Source organism: Phodopus roborovskii, unplaced genomic scaffold (genome assembly GCF_943737965.1).
Source record: "Phodopus roborovskii unplaced genomic scaffold, PHOROB, whole genome shotgun sequence".
Classification (NCBI taxonomy): domain Eukaryota; kingdom Metazoa; phylum Chordata; class Mammalia; order Rodentia; family Cricetidae; genus Phodopus; species Phodopus roborovskii.
In genome coordinates, this window is record NW_026126433.1 from 53,356,793 (window position 1) to 53,368,293 (window position 11,501).

Here is an 11,501-nt window from a genome sequence, read left to right on the forward strand (position 1 = left end):
CTCAGGCTAAGCAGCCCCAAACTTTGTAGTTCCTTCCAGAAGAGTGCCTTCAAGGATCCCAGGCGGAAGCACTTCTCCACCCTTCCTTGGGCAGGAGTTGTTCCAGGAATAAGAAGCTGTATTTCTAAGAGGATTTGTGCCCTGCCACTACTCTGTGACAAAACTTTTTGGAAACATCGTTTGTTGTTGTTGTTGTTACTGTTTCAATTTTTCTCCCAAAGATGGTTACTATCTTAATACTTTTCATACCATGTCAAGCGAAAGGAACACCCGTTGTAGAAAAGACCTTCACATTTGGGGGGGGGGGCCTTCAGGTATTCATCCTTCTGGAGGGCTGCATGAAAGTGTCCCACAGTAAGTGGACACTGACGCCTACCTCTCCAAGGCATGTGGTGGGAGAATTGCAAAGGAAGATTTATCTGGGTTCAGGGAAGGAGTGGTAAGTATATTGCCTAGACTCAATGGGCAAACGTGGGCCAGAATGTCCACATCTGGCTTCACCTCTGTCTAACATTCAAACTCACCTCGTTATTGCCTAATTACATTAGCATCTTTAAAACCAGGGCCTTGGCACTTGGAAGACCTTGTCTTCAGTCCCTAACTATTGTGGCCTTTCTGTCTCTTTCTTGAGATACTGCTTTACGTTTCCCTAGCTCAGCACTGCGCAGTTGCACTGGTACAGCCCCCAGGCGCCAAGCTGGGAATTTAGTAAAGGCCTAGTGGCTTGTGCCTGGTTGGATTCCAACTCCACAGTAGAGCGGATTCCATCCACTCTAACTCTGAGCTCCCCTCAGCCACAGAGAAGGCACTCACGCATATGTGCTCACTGCATCCCAACCCTGCTTAGGGAAGCCATCTGCAAAACAGGCCTAAGTGTCTACAGTTTGTTCTTTGCAGGCCTCACACTCGGGCAGTCATAGGTGGGGACTTCAGTGCTGGGTGAAACCACCACCACACAGCGATCTCCATCTGTGGCTCAGGGGCTGCTTTCCCATCCTCCAGCTGTTGCCATCTGCTGTACGTCAGGGCTAAGGTACTGGTCCCCGGATCTTTGGTATTTAACAACCTTTATACCCCAGCAAGCCAGCAAGCCAAAGGGCCTTTTACAAATCGCCTTTTACAAACCGTAGTAAACATTTTATTTACAAGTTAAAGGCCTCCTAAGTGCAGCGTGTCCTTATGCCAAGACCCCTGGTGCTCTGAGGAGCAGTCCCGTCAAACACTTCGCAGTGTGAGCTGCTTGGGTAGGGAGAACAGTTGAATTCTTTGGTGGGGGAACCTCAAATTTTTCCTCTCATTTGGGAGCTGTAGGCCTCAGGCAGCCTAGGCAGCAAGAGAAAGGGTACGAATCCCCAAGAAGCTGCCCTCGGCGGCGTCTCCCATCTTGGCGACCCTTGCCACCAACTAAAGTAAGCACAAACTCCAGCCGGTGTTGGGGAAGCTGCTTGCCACGCCACGCCGTAAGTACCCTCGGTCCTGTCTATAAACCTACTAGCGGGGCTTGGGCAGGCTCCGGGCTCTGGGGATTGCTGGTGACTGAGGGCTGGTGCGCGGGGAGCAGCTCTGAGCAGCTGCCGCCGAGGCTGTTGGCACTACCCGCGCCAGTGTTGCCGCTACCCAAGCTGCTGGCGCTGCCGAAGCTGAAGCTGCCACCGCTCACACCGCCGCTGGCTGTGATGAGGGCGCCCGCGGCGGAGGCCTTGATGACCGTAGTTTGGTGCAGGGACCGCTCAGTCCCCTCAGTCCGTTCCGTGTCGCTGGGGGCCATGTCCAGGGACTCCGAGTCACTGCTCTCGCTCTCGGCCTCGCCCTCAGAACGGCTAGGACTTCTCTCTTCCAGTTCGCCCTCGGCGGGCGCGCCTCCTGAAGGCTTTTCGCTGGCTTCCTTGTCCTTGTCCTTCTGCGCCTGCGCCTCCTTAGAGTGTCGCCACTTCATCCTCCGGTTCTGGAACCACACCTTCACCTGTGTGCAACATCAGAAGAGATAAGTGACAAGCTCACTACACCTGGAATTGGCCCCCTAGGACGAGAAAGCACGGCGGATGCTTGCCATGCCTGCGGAACCCAGACACAACAACTAAGCATAAATATCCAGGAGTTATCAAGGGGTGAAACCCACCTAACCCACTAAGGAACATTCTTTAAATGTGGCCCTTGAATCTCAAGCCTAAAATGTCTTGGGTACAAGTAAATGACGGACTTCTTGTAAATTGCTTCATAATCTCACCAAACTCAGGACCCCTGTAGGACTGATTAAAATTAATGAGCCATGACCTCCAAATTGCAATATATCCCTATTGTGTACACCATTCCAAGGTTTTATGAGCCAATATGAAGAACTTCTGTTATGCTCCCCCCTCCTCCTGGAGCATCCCCTTCCCAAAAATTCACCTCCCCTTAGGAGTTTTGAGACAGGGTCTTTCTCTTTGAACCAGGCTGACTTTGAACTTGAGATCCTCCTGTCTCTGCCTCCTGGGTACTCAGACTATAGCCCTTGGCCACCACTATTTGTTCTAAGGGTGGAAGAGAACAAAAAGACAGGGGAGTTGATGAGTTAACCCCATCAGAATGGGTACCCGCTGGGCTTTAAGTGAAGGAGGCTCACCTTGGCATAATTTTACCTAAGAGTTGATACAGACCTTGGGGCTCAGAAAATGCTGGAATTAAATGTGCAGCCATGTAGGAATAGGGAAGAGATGGAGGGAGAATCTATATAAATAAATATATGATCCCCTGGGGGAGCGAATATACTCACACAAGTTCCAGCTTCCCCTTTAAAAATAGCCAGCACAGCTGAAGAAAGCCGCTGGGCTTTCCAGCAGGTCTGTGTGTGCTGAGGAAGCGTGTTGTGTAATGGAGAACAGAAAGACACAAGGCCAGAAGTCCGGACCAGGCAGCAAGAGACAGAGACAGGGGGAGGGGGGCTGCTTTGGCTTCTGCTCTGTGGGAGTCAGCACTGAAGGGACAAGAAGTAGTAGAACAAGAGTGTGCTGCAGAGCATCAGGAAAGCAAATGTACACTCTAATTCTTGAAATTGAGAAAGAAAACGTTCCTGGACAATAGATTTCCTATTGTCTTCTTCTTTTTAATCAAGTCCGCAGAACCTAATGAAAAATGTTCTTGGATATCCCAAGAAAATCTCCCCCCCCTTCTCTTACTCAACTCCGACACCAAGAGTACCATTTTCAGAGGCTGGGCTGGTGTTAGAAAGTGTGCTCCAAGCCCACTCCCTCTCTGAAAGCGATTCGAAGTCATTCCATTTGAAATTAATTTTCAGTTCCTCATAAGTGGGATTTCACAACCCAGTCAAGGAAGGCAGGGACCAACAATACTCTATTGACTTTGGGTTATATCTCTTCTGAAACAAACTGTTTCCTACAACGAGGCGCACTCTCTCCGCGGTTCTTTGGCCTCTTGGCTAAAATAAACAAGTGAGGCTTGTTGACATACATCTTCAGGAATGGGTTATTCTCTCCGTCCCTCTCCTCCTTCTCCACCCCTACCCGCTGCCTCTGGCTTTGAGTTGCTACTCCACAAAGCCTCGGGGAAATTCAAGACCGTGTGTTTTGATTGCTGAAGGTGAGAAGCAGAAGAGGCCCGTGATCATCTTGTTTACCCTTTGCTGCCTTTGGGGAACACCCAGCCAGTGGCTTACCTGAGCATCAGTGAGCCCCAGCATCGCCGCCAGCTGCTTTCGGTCAGGCTTCGTCACATACTTCTGGATCTCAAACCTCTTCTCCAGGCCTTTCCTTTGCAGATTGGAAAAGACCGCGCGGGACCATGAGCGCTTCCGCTTGTATGTCTGCGGCATGGTGTCTTTGGTGAGCACAGCATAGGGACCTGCCAACCAGCGGAAGAGAGATTCAGGGCCATGTTAGTGTTAGTGTGACTGCCGTCTGTGAACCTCTGACTCTCGTGGATATTTGAAGGTGTTTTGACTTCACAGTGGCTTCCCAGTTCCTTTCCCTTGGGCTGGGATGGCCTAAGGAAGATTTTTTTTCCTTTTTACTCCCCACACACACAAACCTTTGCAGGATCACTTTAGGCCTAAAGCTGGCAAGAGCTGGGTACTCAGTAGATTCGTTCAAAAGAATTGCATAAACCAAATGCACAGCCACCAGAGTGCTAAAATACTTGGAACTGCCCCTAGGGCCTTAGTGACCTGCCAGTGACAGCCCTGTACTCCCCCAAATTTGTCTTCCAAAGCAGATGTAACCAGCAAAACAAAACTAGGTGTGTGAAGTGTGTGTGTGTGTGTGTGTGTGTGTGTGTGTGTGTGTGTGTGCAATCCACATCTTTGAATGCTTCATTTTCAAACCACCCTCTCCAGGCGAAAAGAATAGGGACAATGACACATATACACACCTTCTTGGCTCCCCTCTCTTCAACTGTCCTACTAACAAGAACATTCAGTTTCTCTTATAGGTCTTGAGAGGCTCCCACTCCGATTATGGGGTTTTAACCCTTTGCCCCATCAGACCGAGGTCACTGGCTACCAGGTTCAGAGACTCATGGACTGAACTCGGGGAGTTTTCTACCTGGAAATGTGTCTTGGAATTGATGCTGAACAGAATTTCTTGGGTTGGAGCTTAAGGGGCTGAGGATAGTAGACGCCTCGTTGATGGGATCTAGAGATGCGAAGAACTGTCCAGCCGAAGGCTGCAGGCCAGCTAGGTGCACCCCTGAAGGCCGTCCACTGTTTAGCAGCGACGTGAGATCTGGGTAGTGGGAAAGAAGAGTTGGTTAAATCTCAGACAAACTTATACCCTCCCTTCCCTTCTCCCTTAATCCAGTTTTACCCGAATTGAAGTCAAGAAAGAAGGCCATAGCCACAGGAAGCACTTTCCCGACAGCCTGAATTGCCCCTGTGTGTGTCAACCATGTCCAGTCTACACCCCAGCAAGAAAACGCTTTTCATAAAATGTCCTAAGATGCTAGCTAGCTCCCTTCCTCTGACTTCTCCCCTCAGGAGCTTAGACTAGCAGTTTTGCTTCCCCACAATTCTTGGGAAGAATTTTACTGGAAATCGTATAAATGCAAAATGTCTCCATACTGAGATTTCCTTATGAGAAAGGTCATGTATCTCTGCAGATGTGTCATTCAAAAGACAAATTATACCCACCCACTTTTGAAAAAGTTTACAGCAATCAGCGTGTTCATACACATTCTATGCTGTTTAAGCATCCAAGGGTCACTTTTACATAGAGTAATTGAGTTTGAAACGTCTCATAGTTATCTTACAATTTGTTTTCTTCTCTCTCATTCTACTGACTTGTCCTTAAATGTAAAAGCACACAAAAACAAACCAAAAAAAAAAAAAAACCCGCATGGAACCAGGACCCGCATGAATGGTTGAGGCCTGAAGCCTCCCAGCCGGTACGTACCTCTCAGCGTGTTGCCTTCCTTGACTTTTGGGTCAAATTCTGAAGACAGAATTCGATCGATTCCAAATTTGAGGTCTTTGCTGGAGGGGGCAGGGACGGAGCCGCTGTGGTGGGGGACCACTCGCGTCCCTGAAGCCGGTGGCTGGAGGGAACCCGCCCGGGGTGGAGGCGGAGGCTGTTGCTGCGACTGTTGCTGCTGCTGCGTTGGTTGCTGCTGCGGGAGATGCTGGTGGTAGGCAGCCGAGAGCGGGGACAGCCGCTGGGGGAAGCCAGCCGGGACTTCTGAAGGCGCCACCACCGGGGTGGGACGTAGCGGGGATCTGGTGGCAGCTTGGAAGGAGGCGTGCGGGTGCACGGAGCCCAAGTGCGCGGTGAGGGCGGCGGAGGCCCCCACCAGTCCCTCTGCAGCGGGCCCCGGTTCTCCGACGCCAGCGTGCAGGATGTCTGCGATGCAGAAAGAGGGCTTCTTGACAGCGGCGGGGTCCAAGGGGAAGGAGCAGCCGCCCGGGGCCGCCGAGGAACAGTAAGCGGCTGACCAGAGGCTAAAGTTGGAAGCGTAGAAGGGAGCCAGGCCGGCCGCGAACATCCTGGCAGAATCCTGGCGGGGTCCCGGGTGAGTGGGTAAGTGGGTGGGGGCCCGAGGAGAGGCGACGTCCCAGCCAAACCCTATCTGCTTTCGGTTCTCCGCCCGCACTGAAGCAGAGGGCCAGCAGGGAGCCCTAGCGCCACCGAGAGAGGAGGTGAGGTGAGGGCCCGGTCGCCTCCCGCCACCGCCTGGGCCCCTGGCCTGGCTTGAAAGGCGGCGGGGCGAGCGCGCTCCCCGCGGGATGGAGGCGATAGCCGGGTGCTGGAGCGGCAAGGCGGGCGCGGCCTCGCTCCGCTACTCGGGAGAAGCCGGGAAGACAGGGGCCCGACACCGAAAGAAAACCCAAACAGCTAAGCCCTAAGAGCTAAATTTAAAACAACAATAATGATCCGTTAGTTTAAAAAAAATTAAGGAGAAGAAAAAAAAGAAAGAAAAAGAAAAAAAAAAAAAAAAAAACTCCTCTCTAAAAACTCCCAAAGTTTTGGCAGGAGCTTTCGAGTCAGACTCAGGGTAGGACCTTGATCCGTGCGCTCATTGGATGCCTTTGGGACCAATGGGACTCAGGAGTGGAGGGGAATTGGGAAAGAGGGGGCGTGGCCTGCCCTCAGCCACGCCCTGGCCACACCAAAGTGTTTTCTGCGGCCGCGTGGGCTGAGCTAAGTACTGCGCGTCCCTGGGAGCCGCTTATGGGCGGGGAGTCGGCTCCTCCGGCCTCTGGCTGTCCTCTGTGCCCTGCAGCTCGGGGACCCGCCACTGGGAGAGGAGCCGGTTTCAGGAGGGGGCCGCTGGGACTCCCAAGCTCGGCAGTAAAAAACAGCTTCTGTCATCCCACCACAACAGTCCACGCGGGCGGCCCATAGGCTGACCCTTCTATTTTCTACTTTCATGCGATGATTCTCTCTTCTTTTATCCCAAGTTATAGTGTCCTAGGCAAAGGCCCCATCTTTTCCGGACCGTTGCAATCCGTCGGCCTCTACACGGAGCTTCTCAGAGAAGCCAGAGGAGGGACTGCCGCAAATTACTTTTATTCTGAGCTGTCATTCCGGTGACAACTTGAAAGAGTGACTTTTCAAACAAAATAAGATATATTGCTCCAAACGTCTCCCTTGGACACATCCAAACTTTTGCCCTGAACCCCGGGACAACAAAACGGGCTTTCTCGCCAGGCCCAAGAGAGTAGCACACGAGTCCCCTCCCTGCACCTTGTAGGAAGTGCCACCCTTCGCGGCCACCACGTCCCCGGGTCACGTGGGTCCGATATTTTGCTAGTGCCAGGGAGCGGTTGCCTTTGAGATTAAATACTTACTTTCAATTCGGTGGCGGTTTTTTCCAGGATCCGCTTTGGCCTGTTGGCGGGAGGCGCTGTCCGAGCCGCCATAGGTAGCGCCTTCCATTCTAGCCCCGGACTTTAGAATTCAGGGTAGGTGTAGTGTGGGTTTTCTGTCACATCAACAGCTCTATTTTAAGAATTCGTTCTCTTTTAAATTATAGTCAGAATGGATTTCCCCGCCCCTCTTCCAAGCAGACCACAGGCCACCCGAATGAGCTGTTCTTGTACATTTTCAGGAAGAAAATAAAATAACGACAATAACGAAACCTTCAAATCTTTTGTTTTCGATTGCCCAAATAAGCGTCTCCTAAATGAGATTCCAAGGCACGTTTATTTCTCCTTGCTCTAAGATGCCAGTTAAACCCGAAAAGGCTAGGGGACGACTTGTCGGGCTGTTATCAGGTTAGGATTGGAGTGGGCTCCTGAGTTAATTAATGTCTAGCAGCTTCGTGGCCTTCCTTGGCGACATTGTCATCATTAGTGGTTGCCTTTCTCCTGGACCACAGTCGTCGACTAATCAGCCACAGGATCTGCAGCCACTGAGATTTTTTTCCTCTCTTTCTGGTCTTTCCCTCGCTTTCCACCCTGCCCCCCCCCTTTCTCTGTCACAGAAAGGCTCCCAGGTCCTAACTCAACAAGGACAGAGGTACTATATCTAGAGACAGAGGGGTATACACAGTTGGGGGCAGCGGTGCCTGTGGGAGAGGGGCCGGAAGTCATGTCTAGCAGGAGATGGACTTGTGACAAGTACAAGGCCACCGAGGTGAGACTTTGGCTAAAGGTTCTGGTGCGATGAAGTGACAGAAAACAGTTTCATTAATTTCATCGGGTGCTTAGGGAAAGCAAGTCACTAGCCTGGGGGAGAGAGCGTCTAGACAAACCTGCTCTCATGCCTCTTTTCTGGAGGCCCTGTAAGGGCTGCGATTCCAGTTTGACCTTCCAGTTTGACAGCAGACATCCAGACAGTGAAGGGCCGGCCTGCACCTTCACCTCCTCCCCTAGGAATAAAAGGCTACCACCCCTTTCTCCTTTTTTTTTTTTTTTTGGTGCGGTTTGGAGATGAGTGCAGAACCGGGACAGGCTCTAGGTATTTGGCAGTGTTCACAACCGGACCTGAGCGCTTAAAAACCAAGAGTGCCCCGCTGCTCAAAGACTAGACTGCAAGGGCTTCTTTCCCCGCAGCTCCGCTGCCTAACAAGCCATATCCTCTCGGAAAGATCCTCTGTTCTTGCAGGCTTGCGGCATCATTGCAATCGTTGCAGCCCAGCTGCCCAAGGCCTAAATCGTAGCTGCTAGGAGAGAACGAAAAAAAAAAAAAGTCAGACAGAAAAAGAGAAAAGGTAGTCTTTGGGTAAGTGGGTCTTTCTTGCCCCAGGCCCCAGGCCACTCGCCTTGGTGGGAGCCTGTACACTGCCCTCCTCTTTACCCCCCACCCTTCAGAACCGAGAAAGCAGCAGGAAACCCAGGGCTCGCCGGAGTTCAGGTCATCTCCTGTTTTTTTGATGGGCTCAAACTTGGACTAAATGAGCGGATATGCCTGCGAGATTGGTCTCAAAATAGAAGCGGTCCTAGTATTTTAGGATACTGCAGAAATCCTTATTTCTTCCGGAGAAAAACTCTATAATGACTCCTAGCACTTCCCCTTTCAATATTTGTGCAACTTTATCTCCACCGACAACTTGCTGTGGTGACGCAAATCCGCTCTTCTGTATTACAACTTCCAAAATAAATGCACGGAAATCAATTCCCTTCTAGCAATGAAAATATAAGTACGCAGCTGTGACTTTCGCCTTTAATCTTTGCTTTCGGAGCTTCACCCCTGTGGCGAAATGAACTAGCCCAGAGCTGTTGTTGCCTGAGCAGAGAGGCCCTAGAGGCAGAGGCGTGGACTCCCAGGGGACCTTGTAACCACCAGGGATAGAAATGGCCCCCGATTAAATCAAATTACTTGAACTTAATTCACACACTCGCGCGCGCAGGCATCTATCAAAAGAAGTCGAATATTTCTGGGAGACACTATCAGTGCCTGGGGCATCTGTTCATTTGTGATTGCTGTCAATAGGACCTGCAAACAACCCCTTTGACATTTCCAGAGAAGATACACAAAATATTTCACAATACCCTGGATAGTCAAGATCTAGGCAGGTCCCTTTATAATTTGACAATGTGGTTTCTGGACATTTAAGATTGAGGAAAGCAATGGATGCAAATGCAATACTCAGAAAAGAGAAAGGTCTGGTCTCTCTTCAGCTCTCTTGTGCCCAAACGGGGCAAATTCTTGCTTTAAACCCAGGAACATAAGAAAGCATAGCGGCATGGGGCAAATTCTTGCTTTAAACCCAGGAACATAAGAAAGCATAGCGGCATTCCTTATTGCAGGATAACTCCAGGTGGGCTTGAACTAGCCAGATCTTCCAAGGGATTTGGGAACTATAATATATAAAGTTACTCCTATCTCCAAATGGGGGTTTCCTCTCCAGTTCACTTTAACAATTCTTTCAAACATGCTTCTTAGGACTGAGGAATAAATATCCATAGTCAAAATGGGGGAGGAAACACAGCATAGCCTGGATTTAAGCATTTGAGAGCTTCTATGCACAACATGGTGGGAACCTGTGTGTAGTGTGCCCTTTGCTGTGCCACCCAGGAAACTGTGTATAGTGTGCCCATCACTCCGCCAGCCTGGAACCTGTGTGTGATGTGCCTGTCACTCCACAAGCTGAGGTTTAATTTATGGACTGAAGGCCCAGCTCATGATTAGTGGTGAATAATGAACTTATTTTTCCCTGTGGGTTCTAGATAGTATAATTTAGTACATTTACAGAGGGCAGAGTGGGGGTAATTCCAAGTAGGCTGACCTCCCATTTTCTTAGCTCTTCAGGGTTACTTGGGTTGGAGGAAACTGGACTTTCTATGAGGTGGGAAGAGCAGCAGCCTGTAGCCCCTGGAACCATTTGATTTATCCACACACTCCTCCCCCACTCCCAGGTGTGCCCAGCTCTCTGATGACCTACCCTCTCCTGGACCATGGCCTACACCTTAAACTTTATTTATCCCTTAGGTATGGCACCCACATCTCCAGGCCCTTTGTGTCTGGTTCCATTTGCTGGTTTCTGGAGGATGCAGGGAGGGGTGTTTTCTCCTGTTTCTAGGATGTGTCACTTTATAGATATGAAGGCACTTGACTCTTCCTGCCCCCTCTCCCCTGGCTCGCCCACCCCACTTAGAGATGGGGAGTGACAGCCGAGGGAAACAGATTGAAACCTGCTCCTGTTGTAAAAATTGGCTTCTCTATCCAATTTATCTTTACAACCAGAAATACCCCAGGCCTCAGGTGAGCTAGGGTAGAGCCCACCACACTGCAGAGCTTTATAGCATCAAAACACATCCATTTGTAGTAAAGACACATCCTAGAAGGACAGGTAGAAACTGAGAGGCCACCTGGCACACCAGGTGCCCTTTGCTCATTGCCAGGCATGCTCTCCAGCTCCCAGGGAATTAGCCATTTAGTAGATGCTGGGTTTGTTTCCTGAATTATTGAATCTGAATGGTTTGTTGTTGAGGGAAAAGAAGAAAGTTAGGTACAGTAAATAAATAACTCCACGTTTAAAACACACCTGCTGCCCAGGAGAAGGGACAGCACTTCTTTAAGGCAACACACAGTGCAAAGAGAACTAAGATGGACTTTCCAAGCTGCATCATACTGTGGCAGACAGGGGCTCCAAACTCACTCTTCATTAAAAAGCTCATGCCTCCATGGTGGGGTTAATTTACGTGTGAGAACACAGCTCTCATGACCTTGTTATGGTAGGAATAGGAAATATTCCTACATGTTGAACAAACAGTCCCCACCTGGTGGCATTATTCTGAAAGGTAGTGGAAACCTTAGGAGGTGAGGTCTAGCTGCAGAAAGTAAGTCACCAAGGGCATACCTGCTTCTACATTCTGTGGACAAAAGAAAATGAGAGGCAGGAATGGGAAGAAGCCAGGGGATGAGTAAGGATCCTGGAGAGGGATTCTGTAGATTGAACTGACAGTGTGTCTCCTTCTCAGACCTCTTAATTTGCATCTCCAAACCCCTAATTGGAGCAGTTGTGAAATTATAGCAGAGTCCACCAGCCCTGTCTGAGTCTGAGCGCAACAGACCCAGGCGTCTTTTCCTTCCCTCTGCTGACACCTCCTGGACCATCCCTACACCAGC

The 11,501-nt window shown here is 50.3% G+C and overlaps 1 protein-coding gene across 1 annotated transcript; it reads right to left on the bottom strand.

The window, feature by feature from the left end:
* Positions 1 to 1,115: 1,115 nt before the first annotated feature.
* Positions 1,116 to 6,391, bottom strand: Hlx (H2.0 like homeobox). The gene is made up of 4 exons (XM_051186496.1): positions 5,385 to 6,391; positions 4,539 to 4,718; positions 3,656 to 3,840; positions 1,116 to 1,963 (listed from the first exon to the last, which is right to left on the bottom strand). The coding sequence occupies exons 1-4, from the start codon at positions 5,968 to 5,970 to the stop codon at positions 1,481 to 1,483; spliced, it is 1,434 nt and encodes a 477-aa protein (XP_051042453.1). The 5' UTR covers positions 5,971 to 6,391; the 3' UTR covers positions 1,116 to 1,480.
* Positions 6,392 to 11,501: the final 5,110 nt, after the last annotated feature.

Excerpts from the sequence above, each read along its gene's own strand:
- Hlx (XM_051186496.1), bottom strand. The coding sequence starts at position 5,970 with ATGTTCGCGGCCGGCCTGGCTCCCTTCTACGCTTCCAACTTTAGCCTC. Across the intron at positions 3,841-4,538 it reads ATTCCAAGACACATTTCCAG|GTCCCTATGCTGTGCTCACC; the intron begins GTAGAAAACTCC and ends GCTGGTTGGCAG. Across the intron at positions 1,964-3,655 it reads TGGGGCTCACTGATGCTCAG|GTGAAGGTGTGGTTCCAGAA; the intron begins GTAAGCCACTGG and ends TGTTGCACACAG.